Raw genomic sequence first — 16,493 nt, forward strand, 5'->3', positions numbered from 1 at the left:
GACCCAGGCCCAGGGGGGCAGAGGCCGCCTTTCCGCAGGACCCGGGCCCAGGGGGGCAGAGGCCGCCTTTCCCCAGGACCCAGGCCCAGGGGGGCAGAGGCCAACTTTTCCCCAGGACCCAGGCCCAGGGGGGCAGAGGCCAACTTTCCCCAGGACCCAGGGCCAGGCAGCCTCAGGGCACCAGGGAGGCAGAGGTGACCTTTCTCCAGGACCCAAGGTCCTCGAGACCCAGGCGGCATTGAGGCCGAAGCCACCCCTGCCCTATGGTGACCCTGATTGTGACCTCAACCCCAATTCCAACCCCAACGCTGACCCCGTCCCCATCTCTGACCTGGACCCCTGCCGCCCAGTCCAAGGCACTGCGGGAGCGCTGGCTGCTGGAGGGGACGCCGTCCTCGGCCTCGGAGGGGGACGAGGACCTGAGGAGGCAGATGCAGGAGGACGAGCAGAAGACACGGCTGCTGGAGGACTCAGTGTCCAGGTGGGGGCTGTGGCAGGGGTTCGACGGGGCCGGGGGTCGGGGGGGGGCCGAGGCAGGGGTGCGACGGGGCTGGGGGGAGCCGCGGCAAAGGTGCGATGGGGCTGGGGGGAGGGGGGCCGAGGCAGGGGTGCGATGGGGCTGGGGGAAGGGGAGCCGAGGCACGGGTGAGACAGGGGCGGGGGCGGGGGTGGGGGTGCGACAGGCTGGGTTGGGCCTCAGGGCCACTGGCTCCCGGGAGGGTGTGGGTGGGAAGAGCCGTCAGTGTGCTTTGAGGGGGATGCGTGGATGGGGCAGGCCAGGACCCAAGGTGCTTTGAGAGGGGTGACGGAGCAGGCCGGGGGCTCTGCCTGGGCCCGGGCAGCTTGCTGGGGACAAGGCCGGCAGAATGGCTTCGGGCAGAGAGTCACCCCCTTCCCCTCCCGCCGTCCCCATTTGAGCCGGTGAGGGACATGGGGTCGCCTCGTGGGTCCCTGGAGCCGCGTGTTGCCGCCACAGGCCTCCCCGGGGGCTTCCTGGCGCCAGCCCAGCCGTCAGGCTAGTGCTCCCTCGGTGCGAACAGGGTGGATGCTGAGCAGCTGCGCCCGCAGGAAGCCCAGGCGGGGGCAGGATGGGGACAGGATGGGGAAAGAAAGTGGCCATCCCTGTGGGGGCTGGGACCAAAGGCCTGGAGTTTCCGGCCGGCGGGAGGCCCGGGCTCTGCTAGGGGCAGCAGGGTCAGGGCAGAGGGAAGTGATGACCGAGATTCCAGATGCCTGCCCTGGCCAGGGAAGGGGCTCTGAGGGAGGAGGCCTGCGGGTCACACGGCACCAGGGCCTGACACCGGCCTTGCCGGCCTCTCCCGGACCCTGGGATCTGACCCCCGTGGGGGCCCCGTCCCTGCCCGGTTCTGCCTGTTTGCCTTGAAGAAAGCATGTGTGGGGGTGGTTCGGGGTGGACGTCTCTCTCCCTGGGTAGTGGCATGGACGGGCTGGGTGTGGCGGCTCACGCCTGTAATCCCAGCACTTTGGAGGCCGAGGCTGCTGGATCAATTGAGGTCAGGAGTTGGAGACCAGCCTGACCAACACGGAGAAACCCCGTCTCTACCAAAAATACAAATATTAGCCGGGCATGGTGGTGTGTGCTACTAATCCCAGTTACTAGGGAGGCTGAGGCAGGAGAATCACTTGAACCCGGGAAGCAGAGGTTGCCGTGAGCCGAGATTGTGCCACTGCACTCAAGCCTGGGTGTCAGGGTGAGAATCTGTCTCAAAAAAATAAATAAATAAATAAATAAATAAAATGAAGGCATGGACGTGCCAGGTATGGGCAGTTGCTCACATCTATAATCCCAGCACTTTGGGAGGCTGAGGTCAGGAGTTCTAAACCAGCCTGGCCAACATGGCAAAACCCTGTCTCTACTAAAATATACAAAAACTAGCCGGGCGTGGTGACGGGCACCTGGAATCCCAGTTACTCAGGAGGCTGAGGCAGGAGACTTGCTCAAACCCAGGAGACAGAGGCTGCCCTGAGCCAAGATTTTGCCACTTCACTCCAGCCTGGGTGACTGAGTGAGACTCCGTCTTAAAAAGAAAACGGGGGGGGGCTGGGCACGGTGGCACACACTTGTAATCCCAGCACTTTGGGAGGCCAAGGCGGGCAGATCACATGAGACGGAGCTCAAGACCAGCCTGACCAACTTGGAGAAACTCTGTCTCTACTAAAAATACAAAAAAACATTAGCCCGCGTGGTGGTGCGCACCTGTAATCCCAGCAGTACCGGAGGCTAAGCCGGAGAATCGCTTGAACCCGGAGAATCGCTTGAACCCGGGAGGCGGAGGTTGCGGTGAGCCGAGATCCTGCCATTGCACTCCAGCCTGGGCAGCAAGAGCAAAACTCCATCTTAGAGAGAAAAGAAAGGCATGGACGGGGTAGGGGCAGTTCTGGTGGGTTTGGAGCCTTGGAATGAGCTGAGTGTAACTGACTCCTGGGGCCTCAGTCTCCTCACCCGTGAACCAGGGAGGCAAAACCCCCGCCGTGCGCATCTTAATTCCAGCAAACATTAAGCACCAGCTGTGTGCCTGGGCTGCCCTGGGTGTTCAGAGGTGGGGCTGAGACGGGCCTGGCCCTGTCTGCGGAGAGGTGGAAAGTTGGACACCAGGGCAGAGGCAGTGGGAGTTACTGGCCATGGGCGCTGGGCACGTTGAGCTTCTTTTCACCCCAGCCCTGCTGGGTTCAGCCCTAGAGAGCACAGGCTCAGGCCCCTCCACATAGGGCAGAGACCTGGCTTGAGACCTAGTATGCTTTTAGGGGCCTCAGCCTCACGCCTCCCCAGGCAACCCGGTTGTCAGGTACCGAAACTGAGCGGGCCTGAGTCTCCATGCCCACCTTCTGCCCGATCAGCGCCTCTGCTCAGACACCTCCTACAGGAAGCCCTCCAGGCTGACCCTGGGCTGGATCCCTCTTCCTGGGGGTGCACAGATCTGGCTCTGTGTCCAGCTTGCCAGCCTGGGCCCACCTCGTTAGACCTACGGACTCAGCCCAGGTCTGTCCGGTCTGGGGGCCGGGGCTGTGCTGCCTTTAATGCCGCCCGCCCTCACCAAAGCCCCGGGCTGGGATTTCACATCCCTTGTTGTTTTCCTGGATCTGTTTGTACTGTTTTCTTCTCATGCTTGGAAAGTGACATGGTTTTTCCAGTTTTCCCAGAGAGATAAAGTTTCCTGTTAAAAGACAGATTTGAGAGGGAAAAGAGAGTTTGAGACAGATAGTGAGGTAAACAGCAGAGGCCGTGGTAAGCGGACATGGAGGGCCAGCCCTGGTCCCCCACCGTGAAAGAGCGTGATGGGTTTACCTCTCGGGGCTGCCGGGGAGCATTAAATTTGGGGATCTAGGCCAGGCGTGGAGGCTCACGCCTGTAATCCCAGCACTTTGGGAGGCCGAGGCAGGTGGATCATGAGGTCAAGAGATCGAGACCATCCTGGTCAACATGGTGAAACCCCGTCTCTACTAAAAATACAAAAATTAGCTGGGCATGGTGGCGCGTGCCTGTAATCCCAGCTACTCGGGAGGCTGAGGCAGGAGAATTGCCTGAACCCAGGAGGCGGAGGTTGCGGTGAGCCAAGATCGCACCATTGCCCTCCAGCCTGGGTAACAAGAGCGAAACTCCGTCTCAAAAAAAAAAAGGAAGAAATCTGGGGAGCTGTCGCATGGAAGGTTCTCAGGGCCGCAAGGGGGATGCGGGAACGTCACCCTCATAGGCACACCCTCTCCGCAGGCTGGAGAAGGAAATCGAGGTCCTGGAGCGTGGAGACTCCACCCCAGCCTCTGCCAAGGAGAACGCCGTGGCCCCGAGCCCAGCCAAGGAGGAACGCAAGACAGAGGTGGTGATCAATTCACAGCAGGTTAGGGGCGGCTGGGGGGCGGGTCCCCAGGCACCCACTCCCACAGGTCCCAGGTCGAGACCCCACCCCTTCCATCTCAGTGCAGCTGAGGGGACAGGCACAGAGCTAGGAGCTTGGAGGTCAGCCTCGCCGGGGCCTCTCTTCCCAGCTGTGTGAGCTGGGACACACGCATGGTTTCGCCTCTCTGGGCCTGGGTTTCCCCATCTGTAAGGCCAGGGAGTAATCGGAGCAGCGTCAACCTCCCGAGTAGCTGGGGCCGCAGGCACACGCCACCACGGCCAGCCACCTTTAGTATTTTTGGTAGAAACGGGGTGTCACTGTGCTGCCCAGGCTGGGGCCACTGTTTCTATTACGCACCTGCATCTGTTTCACGCTGCCTGGGCCTCCCAAGCCCTTCCGGTTGAAACAGTAACCCTGTTTGATGGACGTCAAAAACCCGGGCCCACAGAGGCAGAGAGGCTGGCTCGAGGCCACACAGCTGAGTGGTCCTCAGTGGACTCAGCTGTGGATTCCGGGCTCTGACATCTACGCCAGACCGTGTTAAAACCAGACCCTTGCCGGGCACGGCGGCTCACGCCTGGAATCCCAGCACTTTGAGAGGCCGAGGCGGGTGGATCACTTGAGGTCAGGAGTTCAAGACCAGCCTGGCCAACATGATGAAATCTCATCTCTACTAAAAATATAAAAATTAGCCAGATGTCATGGCGGGCACCTGTAATTCAACTGCTTGGGAGGTTGAGGCATGAGAATCACTTGAACCCAGGAGAAGGAGGTTGCGGTCAGCTGATCACACCACTACGCTCCAGCCTGGGAGACAGAGCAAGATCTTGTCTCAAAAAAAAAAAAAAAAAAACGACGGGCCAGGCGCGGTGGCTCAAGCCTGTAATCCCAGCACTTTGGGAGGCCGAGGCGGGTGGATCACGAGGTCAAGAGATCGAGACCATCCTGGTCAACATGGTGAAACCCCGTCTCTACCAAAAATACAAAAAATTAGCCGGGCACGGTGGCGCGTGCCTGTAATCCCAGCTACTCGGGAGGCTGAGGCGGGAGAATTGCCTGAACCCAGGAGGCGGAGGTTGCGGTGAGCCGAGATGGCGCCATCGCACTCCAGCCTGGGTGACAAGAGCGAAACTCAGTCTCAAAAAAAAAAAAGAAAGAAAGAAAGGAGATGGCCCCTGTGTTTCTGGCCGGAGCCGCCAGAGGATGGGACCAGAAGCAGGTGTGTCTGACGTCACCCACCATGCCACGCCCTTCCCACGCTCCCCACCCCTCAGGCTCCCCTTCCTCTGCCCGGGACACCCCTGACCTCTCTGTCTGTTCTTTCCTGCAGACCCCGGTGGCCACACCCAAAGGTAGGGCTTCTGGAAGGAAATTGTGGGGCCTTAGCGCACCCTGGTGGCCAGAGAGGGGATGGCGGGACGGGGAATGCAGCTCAAGCTAACAGTTTGCACGATGGCTCAGCCTTGTGATCCCAGCACCTTGGGAGGCCGAGGCAGGTGGATCATCTGAGGTCAGGAGTTCGAGACCAGCCTGACCAACGTGGCAAAACCCGGGGTCTACTGAAAAAATAGGAAAAATTAGCCGGGCGTGGTGGCCCACACCTGTAATTCCAGCACTTTGGGAGGCTGAGTGAGGCAGGAGGATAGCTTGAGCCCAGGAGTTCAAGAGCAGCCTGGGCAACATAGAGAGACCCCATCTGTGCCAAACATTAAAAAAAAAAAAAATTAGCCACCAGCTGGGCCCAGTGGTTCACGCCTCTTATCCCAGCACTTGGGAAGGCCGAGGCGGGTGGATCACTTGAGGTCAGGAGTTTGAGACCAGCCTGGCTGACACAGTGAAACCTCGTCTCTACCAAAAATACAAAAAAATTAGCCGGGCGTGGTGGCGGGCGCCTGTAATCCCAGTCACTCAGGAGGCTGGGGTGGGAGGATCCCTTGAGCCCAGGAGGTCGAGGCTGCAGTGAGCTGTGATCACACCACTGCCCTCCAGCCTGGGCGACAGAGCGAGACTCTGTCTGTAAAACACGTGTCGTGAAACGTGTCTGTTTCCATATCCGTGGTGGGACAGCTGCCGGCTGGGATCGGCGCTGGCACCTCAGGTGCCTTTGGCCTGGTTTGTTGTGTGTTAATTATTCATAAGAAGAGTGTCTCCTTGTCTTACTGTAGAATTAAAAATTAATAATTAAATCCATGCAGGCCTCTCAGGGGTTTTGTGAAAAATCACTGGGCTGAGAGATGAGGAATGAACTGTGGGCCTGGCTGTGGGATTTTCTAGGGGCAGGGGAGCTAGGTGCCCGTGTCTGGGTGGGGTCTGGGTGGGTCTGGGGGTTCCAAGTGCCAGTGTCTAGGTGGGTTCTGGGTGGGGTCTGTGTGTCTGGGGCCCCAGGTGCCCGTATCTGGGTGGGGGCTGTGTCTGGGGGCCCAGGTGCCCGTCTCTGGGTGGGGGCTGGCTGGGGTCTGTGTCTCTTGGAGGCCCAGGTGCCTGTGTCTGGCTGGCATCTGGGTGTCGGGGGGGCCCAGGTACCTGTATCTAGGAAGGGTCTGGGCAGAGTCTGGGTATCTGCGTGAGGGGCCCAGGTACCCACGTCTGGGTGGGGTCTGCTTGTCTGAGGGGCCCAGGTGCCCGTGTCTGGGTGGGGGCTGTGTCTGGGGGCCCAGGTGCCCGTCTCTGGGTGGGGGCTGGCTGGGGTCTGTGTCTCTTGGAGGCCCAGGTGCCTGTGTCTGGCTGGCATCTGGGTGTCGGGGGGGCCCAGGTACCTGTATCTAGGAAGGGTTTGGGCAGAGTCTGGGTGTCTGGGTGAGGGGCCCAGGTGCCCACATCTGGGTGGGGTCTGGGCTGTATCTGGGTGTCAGGAGCCCTGGTGCATGTGGGGGTTCTGGATGTACGTGTGTGAAGGGGCGTTTGGCTGTCTGGAGGCTCCGTGGGACGTCTCCTCTGACCCGCATTTCTCTCTCCACATCCGCCTCGTGTGCAGAGAAGCGCGTCTCCAACACGCCCGTGAGGACGGTCAATGGATCCCCCATGATGAAGGCAGGTGGGTTGACCCCCAGGCTCTGGGCCCCAGATCCAGCCGCCGTCGGGGCCAAGTCTCGGTCCTGGGGCACCAGCCGGGGTTGGGGAGACACAGACCTGCTCTCCGCAGCGTCTGGCGGGGCTGTGGTTTTGGGGGTGGCGGCTGGACCGAGGCCGAGGCTCCGAGCCTGGGGTGGGGGCCCCTCTGCTTTGGTGCCCTGGTCCCACGCCGGCCCACGCTTCCCTGAGAAGACGGGCCCCACGCATGGCGGCTCTAACCGACGCGCCCTCTCGGCTTTCCACCCTAACCTCAAGGCTCGCTGCTGGGGCCCACGGGGGGTGGCGCTCACGCCTGAACACGCCTGAACACGCCCGCTGCAAATCTCACCTGCTCCTGTCCTCGGGCAGTTGGACTGGCTGTCTCGGGACAGAGAGTGAGCGCCCCGTCCCTGGAGGCAACCAAGCCAGGCCTGGGCACTGCTGCGCTTCCAAGAAGTAGGGGAAGGTCGGGGTTGACGCTCAGGGCCAGGCAGCACTGGAGTCAGGCTCGAACCCTGCTCTGCCTCGTGGCCCTGGGGACTTGAATTTCTCCACCTGCCAGAGGGGTGGGACCGAGGTACCTACCTCATCCTGGGTCCAAATAACGAGAAGTCATCACAGTTGGCAAAACCGCTGCTGTGAGAGGGGAGCTGGACCGGCAGAGAAGCCAGGCAGGGTCCGGGCGAGGTGGTTCAGTCTGTAATCCCAGCACCTTGGGAGACCGGGGTGGGTGGAACGCTTGGGGGAAGCTGATCCAGTGCAAAGGCCCTGGCCCTGGGGTGTTGGAGGGGTGGCCCGTGTGGCTGGAGCGGCGTGAGGAGGGGAGAGGGCAGAGGGGAGATGCTGGAGCAGACTGGGGAGGGCCCTGCGGCAGGCCTGGGAGAGGACGTGGGCTTCTCCCCGGAGGTAGGCGGGAGCCATGGAGGGCTGCAGGGAAAGCCAGGACCACGCAGCTTCCATCCCGACTCTGTGCTCGCCGGCGCCCTCTGCTGACTGTGGGGAGAACAGACTGCGGACGTTGCCCCAAGAATGAGGAGGGGACCAGGGCTGGGTGGGGAGGAGGCTGGGGAAGGAGGCTGGGATGGACTGCGGAGGGGCGAGCAGTGGGAGGTTCCCTGTGTTCTGAAGGGGGAGCCCCCAGGGTTTGAGGAGGAATCAGGGGTGGGGATAAGAGGCAGGGAGGACTGGCCGGTCCCGGTGGCTCACACCGGTAACCCCAGTGCTTTGGGAGGCCACGGCGGGCAGATCATCTGAGGTCAGGAGTTCGAGACCAGCCTGGCCAACATGGTGAAGCCCCGGCTCTACTAAAACCCAGAAATAAACTGGGCATGGCAGGGGGCACCTGTAATCCCAGCTGCTCGGGAGACTGAGCCCAGGGAATCACTTGAACCCAGGAGGCGGAGGTTGCAGTGAGCTGAGGTCGTGTCACAGCACTCCAGCCTGGGCGAAAAAGCGAAACTTCATCTAAAAAAAAAAAAAAAAAAGAGGCAGAGAGGACTGAGCTGCCCCTGACGGTGGGAAGAGTAGGGTGGGGGGCAGGAGCAGGGGGCAGATCGGGAGTGAGGTCATGGACATGTGAGAGCAGCTCCCGTGGACAGATAGGGATTGAGTCCAGATCAAGGTCCAGGAGGGGATGGGTGTGCGGGAGATTAGGGCCCGGTGCCTGGGCGAGGTCCCGGCACAGAGCAGAGTCCAGCGAAGGCAGCGGAACCTGAGCACCGAGGATGGGTGGGAGGAGGGGAAGGAGGTGCCTGTGAGGGCTGAGGAGTCGGGCGATGGCCCACAGTGGGGACGGACGGCCCCTCGGAGGGGCTGAGGGAGCAAGGCACGCAGCTGTCCCGGGAAGAGGGAACAGCCCGTGCAAAGGCCCTGAGGCCACGCCTCGCCTGGGGGCAGTGTCAGGGGTCAGGCCAGTCCTGGCAGCCATGTCCAGCTCCCACTTTGGGATGGGGTCTCCAGGAGGTGGTTGAGGATCTTCCAGCAGGCCTGGGGTGGCGGGCAGCCACCACAGACAGTCACCGTTAGGGTACAGGCTCTTGTGGTTTTGGGGGGAGTGATTTTTGCAGAGCAGGGGTGAGCTGCTGGCTGTGGGGTTAGGACCCTGAGAAGTAGCAATATGCATTGATCTCCGGAGGGATTCCCTTCATTCTCTGAGTCCAAGGGTCAGCTGGAAGGAGGCGTGGGGTCCTGGGAGTTGGGTGGTCGGGGTGGGCAGAGGTCGGGCTGGGCATTGTGGGTCTGCGGACTGAGCTCCAGTCTCGGCCGTGGTCCCTGGGATTCACCTGCTCCTCTGAGAAAGCAGGAATGGCGGGGCTCGGGAGCTCACGTCTGTAATCCCAGTGCTTTGGGAGGCCGAGGCGGGGGGACTGCTTGAGCCCAGAAATTTGAGACCAGCCTGGGCAACATAGTGAGACCCTGTTTCCAAAAAAGATAAATGAATTAGCTGGGTGAGGTGGCGTATACCAGTGATTTCAGCAACTCAGGAGGCTGAGGTGGGAGGATGGCTTGAGCCAGGGAGGTGTGTGATCGTGACACCACACTCCAGCCTGGGTGACAGAGGGAGACTGTCTGTGTTTAACCAGGTAAATAGGCCGGGCACGGTGGCTCACGCCTGTGATTCCAGCACTTTGGGAGGCCGAGGCAGGCGGATCGCCTGAGGTCAGGAGTTCAAGACCAGCCTGACCAATATGGTGAAACCCCATCTCTACTAAAAATATAAAAATTAGCTGGGCATGGTAGCACGTGCCTGTAATCCCAGCTACTCGGGAGGCTGAGGCAGGAGAATTGCCTGAACCCAGGAGGCGGAGGCTGCGGTGAGCCGAGATCGCGCCATTGCACTCCAGCCTGGGTGACAAGAGCGAAACTCCGTCTCAAAAAAAAAAAAAAAATTAAAGAGATCTGGGGACAATCAAGGCTTTCCAGATGGGCTGGGCTGGAACCCGAGCTTGACAGGCAAGAGTTTGGTGACCAAGCAGAGGACGCAGCGCAGAGGACGGGGACGAGGAACATCTGGGTGGGACAGCGGGATGGGCCTGGAACGCCAAGCAGAGATGTTCAGACCAGTCGCCCTCGGCACTGGGGAGCTGGGGAGGGTTGTAGAGCTGGGGAGGTCCACGATGAGAAGGTGCCCCAGCACCCCTGGCTCCGCCTGCCCCACTGCTGCTTGGCTCTGCACTGCTGGCTCCCCCATCCCTGGCTTGGCCGCAGCCCAGCGGGGGACGAGGGGGCGGGCGGGCTGTGGCGTAACCGCGTGACTCTCGTGCCAGCCATGTACTCGGTTGAGATCACTGTGGAGAAGGACAAGGTGACTGGGGAGACCCGGGTGCTGTCCAGCACCACGCTGCTCCCACGTCAGCTGCTCCCTCAGGGCATCAAAGTCTACGAGGACGAGACCAAAGGTATGAACGAGCACCCAGCCCCTGCCCTCCCTCGGCCTGGGTCCGAGCCCCTGACTCACGTGCTCCCGGCGTGCGGCCCGGCCTCCGCTCCGGAGTCGGGACCTCGATCCGATGGGAAGCAGACAGCCGTTCAGGCCAGGCCCTCAGCCCCTGCTGCCCACGGCGGGGCTCAGAGGTCTTTCAGCCCTGGCCCATGGCACAGTCATTCATTCGCTCCAGAAAGCTGCCTGGAAGCTGGACTGGGTGCCAGGTCCCCAGCCGGGCTCTGGAGGGAAATCTGGAGGTGACTCCTGGCCTCGCCAGGTGGCAGACCTGGCCCTTCCATCCGGAGCTATTCAATGATTCATTTAAATAATTAGTGCCAGCACAGGGGCCCACACCTTTAGTCCCAGCGCTTTGGGAGACTGAGGCAGGAAGATCGCTCAAGCCCAGAAGTTTGAGACCAGACTGGGCAGCATAGCAAGGCCCTGTCTCTACCAAAAAAAAAAAAAAAAAATGGCCTGCTGTGGTGGGGCACGCCTGTGGGCCCAGCTACTTGGGAGGCTGAGATGGGAGGATGGCTTGGGCCCAGGAGGTGGAGGCTGCAGTGAGTCGTGATCACACCACTGCGTGCCAGCCTGGGCAACAGAGTGAGACCCTGTCTCTTAACGATATACAAAATTTCAGGAAAAGAACTGATAGTGTGATAAGAGTTACAGAAGACGCACATACAGGGGACCCTGAGAGGGTTTTGTGGGGCGTGGATGGGGCTGGGGAGGCTTCCGGGAGGAGGTCAGCAGGGGCTCATTGGAGGCAGCAGTGCATGTGAGCCGCAGTACCTGCAAAGGCCCCAAGGTAGGATGGAGTTTGCTGGGCTGCAGGGGTGAGAGGAACTGGACTGGAGGGGTGAGGGGAGCCGGGTTGCAGGGATGAGGGGAGCCGGGCTAGAGGGGTGAGGGGAGCCGGGTTGCAGGGGTGAGGGGAGCCGGGCTAGAGGGGTGAGGGGAGCCGGGCTGGAGGGGTGAGGGGAGCCGGGCTGCAGGGGTGAGGGGAGCCGGGCTTCGGGGGTGCGGGGAGCCGGGCTGCGGGGGTGAGGGGAGCCGGGCTGCAGGGGTGCGGGGAGCCGGGCTGCAGGGGTGAGGGGAGCCGGGCTGCAGGGGTGAGGGGAGCTGGGCTGCAGGGGTGAGGGGAGCCGGGCTGCAGGGATGAGGGGAGCTGGGCTCATGCAGGGAGAGGAAGGGTGCTTTCCCTGGAGCCAGGGGCCAGGCAGGGCTGTGTCCTGAGGGCTTTGGGTGGTTTGGGTCCTGAGGGTGCTGAGGTCTGATTTGGTTTTAAGGGCTCCTGGTGGTCTAGAGGCAAACAGGCTGTGGGAGGGAGGAGGGCAGCCCGGCACAAAAGCCCCAAAGTGTCTCTTTCTTTCTCTCTCTCTCTCTCTCTCTCTCTCTCTCTCTCTCTATTTACTCTTTAGAGAAAGTGTTTCACTCTGTCAACCAGGCTGCAGAGCAGTGACCCCATCATAGCTCCCTGCAGCCTCCAACTACGGGGCTCAGGGGATCCTCCCGCCTCGGCCCTGACATGCTGAGTCACAGGCGTGAGTCACCGCGCCTGGCCTCCCTTTCTTTGTGAGATAATTCGCTGACCATAAAATTCTGCCTCAGGCCGGGCGCGGTGGCTCAAGCCTGTAATCCCAGCACTTTGGGAGGCCGAGGCGGGTGGATCACGAGGTCAAGAGATCGAGACCATCTTGGTCAACAAGGTGAAACCCCATCTCTACTAAAAATACAAAAAATTAGCTGGGCATGGTGGCGTGTGCCTGTAATCCCAGCTACTCGGGAGGCTGAGGCAGGAGAATTGCCTGAACCCAGGAGGCGGAGGTTGCGGTGAGCCGAGATCGCGCCATTGCACTCCAGCCTGGGTAACGAGAGCGAAACTCCCTCTCAAAAAAAAAAAAAAATCTGCCTTATTTGGAGGCTCACTTGGGTCTGGGACATTGAGGCTGCCATGAGCTGTGATGGAACCACTGTACTCCAGCCTGGGCGACAGACCAAGACCCTGTCTCAAAAAAGAGGAAAAAGGGAAGCAGCCCCATCCCCATCAGCCGTCACTCCCGGTGACCTCCCCAGCCCCAGCGCCCACGCCTCCCCTGTCTTTCTGGATTGGCCTGTTCTGGACATTTCATAGAAACGGGATCAGATGGCCTGTGCAGGTTCTCACGCCTATAATCCCAGCACCCTGGGAGGCCGAGGCAGGCGGATCACCTGACGTCAGGGGTTCGAGACCAGCCTGGCCAACATAATCCGTCTCTACTAAAAATACAAAAATGAGCCAGTCATGGTGGCAAATGCCTATAATCCCAGCTACTCGGGAGGCTGAGGCAGGAGAATCACTTGAACCCGGGAGGCAGAGGTTGTAGTGAGCCGACATCACGCCACTGCACTCCAGCCTGGGTGACAGAGTGAGACTCCACCTCAGGCTGGGCGCAGTGGCTCACGACTATAATCCCAGCTCTTTGGGAGGCCGAGGCAGGCAGATCACAAGGTCAGGAGTTCGAGATCAGCCTGACCAACATAGTGAAAATCCATCTCTATTTAAAAAAAAAAAAAAAAAAAAAAAAAGTTAAAAAAAGAAACTCCACCTCAAAAAAAAAGAGAGAGATCACACACTGCATGTGGCCTTGTGTCCGGCATCTCTCACTGGGTGTGACGTCCTCAAGGTGCAGCTGCAATGTGGCCTGGGTCGGAGCCTTGCTCTTTTTCATGGCTGAATACTATTCCACAGGTTGGGTGGACCATGTTGGGCTTCACCCCTTCTTCCATCTGTAGACATTCCGGCTGCTGTGCATAGAGTGCTGGGGCGATTCGTATGCAAATATTTATTCACGCCCCTGCTTTTGAGGCCTCTGGGTGGGCACCTCAGAGCGAACCGCTGGGTCCCTAGGTGACTGTGGAGCTCAGGGAGGGCCTGCGGCTTTCCGTGGCAGTGTTACCGTCTCCCTCCCACGGCTCTCAGACAAGGACCCAGTTTCCCCGTGTCCTCAACAGCACCTGTAGCCCTTCCCTTTGCTCTCCGGTGGTGTGAACTGGGGCCTCCCTGTGGTTTTGATTCCCAAAGCCTTCCGTTCTCAGCTTAGGCCTCTGCAGCGCCCCAGATGCAGTCAGAGGAGTCCTCACAGCCCAGCTCCCCCGGGGGGGATTTGGGGTATGGGGCTGGTGGCATCTCAGCTCCAGTTCTCCCCAGGCCTCGTCTTCCCCACCCCCACCCCCCACTCCAGCCTCTGCAGCCTCACCTGGCCCCGGGGGATTCCAGACCTGCCGGGCTGGATACTGGTTGCTTAGCAACGGGAAGGTGATCCGTTTCCATGGCAGCCCAGGGCTCCCATTCCTGTCTTGGGGCAGTGGTCAGTGAGACACTGAATTCAACTCTTCATGATCCAGACACACCCCACCCTCCGGGCCTCCAGCCCAAAGTCACTGAGAGGCCTTGAAGCACGGGCTCCCCTCTCTGGGGTTTAGAAACTGAAAGTAGAGAGCACTTTCCTTTTGGCCTAGAGCCAGGAACAGGAGCCCTGACCCTTGTCCCAGAGGAGGCGCGTCCCTGGGCCCTGCTGTGTCCCTCCCAACTCCCGGCGTGGCGCAGGCAGGCAGCTGTATTTCTAGAAGGAATTTGCGGGGCTGTGATCTAGGGCTGCCTTCAGACCACAGCTGGGAGTCCTGGGGTGGTGAGGTCCGGTCCTTAGAGAGTCCAGCGCAGCTCAGAGATTGACAAGTCACAGGGACACACATAAGGAACTTTGGAAAGTCTTGGGAAACACATACAGCAAGACTGATTATATGTTTAAAATGCATCCCGGCCGGGCGCGGTGGCTCACGCCTGTAATCCGAGCACTTTGGAGGCTGAGGCGGGCGGATCACCTGAGGTCGGGAGTTCAAGACCAGCCTGACCAACATGGTGAAACCCCATCTTTTAAATAAAAAATAAAATAAAATAATGAAACGCATCCCAATGGAGAATTCAAACAGAGAACATTGGCAGAAAGTGACCCCCACGACCGAGGCTGCCAGGGAGGATTGGGGACTGTTAAAAGCTTGTGTCTTCTGCTCTGTGTTCCTCTACTCCTTGAAATCTAAAAGCACCTTTCGGAGCCAGGAACCGTGGCTCACGCCTGTAATCCCAGTACTCTGGGAGGCTGAGGCAGGTGGGTCAGTGAGGTCAGGAGATTGAGACCATCCTGGCTAACATGGTAAAACCCCATATCTGCTAAAAATACAAAAAATTAGCCAGGCGTGGTGGTGCGTGCTGGTAGTCCCAGCTACTGGAGAGACTGAGGCAGGAGAATCGCTTGAACCTGGGAGGCGGAGGTTGCGGTGAGCCGAGATAGTGCCACTGCTCTCCAGCCTAGCGACAGAGAGAGACTTCTCAAAAACAAAAAACAAAAGTCCACTTGAAAGTGAATGACATAATCTAACCTGCAGGATGCAGCCAAAGCAGAACTCAGAGGAAAATGCGTAGTCTTTAGGGCACTTCCTAGAAAACAAAAAAGAAATGAAGGAAACTTAAAATGAATGAAAATGTTAATTTATGATCAATCAAATACACTCGAAAATGGAAAATATCAGAATCCCGGTAACATCTAACCTCCGGTTCCCCAGGGTGGGTGGTCCTGTCTTGTGTAAGAGAAACAAACCCAGCCTCGGGGACACAGCGGGCGTTTAGCCCTGCCCAGATATATGATCTTGGGCCAGTTCCTTCCGTGTTTGAACTTTCATTCCTGCTGTCTTTACAATGGGAAAGAAGACCTACTCTTCAGGGTGATTGCATGGGAGCCAGTTGGCTAAAATATATGGAATTACAGGTGGGACGCAGTGGCTCATGCCGGTCATCCCAGCATTTTGGGAGGCTGAGGCGGACAGATCACCTGAGGTCAGGAGTTCAAGATCAGCCTGACGAACATGGTGAAACCCTGTCTCTACTAAAAATAGGAAATACTAGCAGGACGTGGTGGAGGAGATTCACTTGAACCCGGGAGGCGGAGGTTGCAGTGAGCTGAGATCGAGCCATTGCACTCTGGCCTGGGTGACAGTGAGACTCCCTCGCAAAAAAAAAAAAAAGGGAATTAGCGTTAACCCTTGACCACAGGTATTAGGGGCACCGACCCTGCACTGTTGGTAAACCACGGATAACTTTTCACTTTCCCAAAACTTATTTTATTTATTTATTTTGAGATGGAGTTTTGCTCTGTTGCCCAGGCTGGAGTGCAGTGGTGCAATCTCAGCTCAGTGCAACCTCTGCCTCCTGGGTTCAAGTGATTCTCCTGCCTCAGTCTCCTGAGTAGGTGGGATTACAGGTGCGCACCACCACCGCCAGGTGATTTGTGTTTTTTAGTAGAGACGGAGATTAACCTTGTTGTCCAGGCTGGTCTTGAGCTCCTGACCTCAAGTGATCAGCCCACCCCGGCCTCCCAAAGTGCTGGGATTACAGGTGGGAGTCACCGCGCCCCGCCCGACCTTTCCAAACTGAACTAATGGCCTCCTATTGACTGGAAGCCTTCTTGATGACGTAGGGAGTCGATTAGCACGTCTGTTGTATGAATATTACATAAAATATTCTTACAGTATGGCAAGTTAGAGAAAATAAAATTTCATCAAGAAAATCAAGGCCGGGCGCGGTGGCTCACACGTGTAATCCCGGCACTTTGGGAGGCCGAGGCGGGTGGATCACGAGGTTGAGATCGAGACCATCCTGGTCAACATGGTGAAACCCGTCTCTACTAAAAATACAAAAATGAGCTGGGCGTGGTGGCGCGTGCCTGTAATCCTAGCTACTGGGGAGGCTGAGGCACGAGAATTGCCTGAACCCAGGAGGCGGAGGCTGCGGTGAGCCGAGATCGCACCATTGCACTCCAGCCTGGGTGACAAGAGCGAAACTCCGTCTCAAAAATAAATAAATAAATAAAGGAAAAGGAAGAGAAAATGTATTTACTGTTCAGTAAGAGGAAGTGGCCCATCCTAAAGGTCTTTGTCCTCGTCATCTTCGTGCTGAGTAGGAGGAGGAGGAGGAGGAGGAGGAGGAGGAGGGGTTGGTTTCGCTGTCTCTGGGTCGTCAGAAGTGAAAGAAAACCCACGCGTAAGTGACCCGCACAGTTCGATCTCACGCGGTCCAAGGGTCAACTGTACTTCAAAATGGAAGACAATAAAATCCCAATTTGTGA

General features: G+C 58.9%; 1 protein-coding gene and 1 long non-coding RNA gene across 15 annotated transcripts in view; one reads left to right on the plus strand and one right to left on the minus strand.

Moving 5' to 3' along the window:
* PALM (paralemmin) overlaps positions 1–16,493 on the plus strand; it is a 34,595-nt gene that overhangs the window by 15,206 nt on the left and 2,896 nt on the right. For 4 of the 14 annotated variants that reach the window (XM_035285845.3, XM_054250465.2, XM_035285844.2 and 1 more), the window contains exons 4-8: positions 351–481; positions 3,731–3,857; positions 5,188–5,209; positions 6,832–6,891; positions 10,175–10,306. In XM_035285845.3, the coding sequence (XP_035141736.1) occupies positions 351–481; positions 3,731–3,857; positions 5,188–5,209; positions 6,832–6,891; positions 10,175–10,306 (472 nt within the window). The remainder of the gene's footprint in view (positions 1–350; positions 482–3,730; positions 3,858–5,187; positions 5,210–6,831; positions 6,892–10,174; positions 10,307–16,493) is intronic. The other 10 variants (XM_035285851.3, XM_078361304.1, XM_078361303.1 and 7 more) reach the window with 3 other exon arrangements.
* LOC144580897 (uncharacterized) lies at positions 7,333–13,757 on the minus strand. The gene is made up of 2 exons (XR_013531208.1): positions 13,572–13,757; positions 7,333–13,133 (listed from the first exon to the last, which is right to left on the minus strand). It is a non-coding gene; the product is annotated as an uncharacterized LOC144580897 (long non-coding RNA).

The sequence above is a fragment of the Callithrix jacchus genome, chromosome 22, assembly GCF_049354715.1.
Source record: "Callithrix jacchus isolate 240 chromosome 22, calJac240_pri, whole genome shotgun sequence".
Taxonomy (NCBI): domain Eukaryota; kingdom Metazoa; phylum Chordata; class Mammalia; order Primates; family Cebidae; genus Callithrix; species Callithrix jacchus.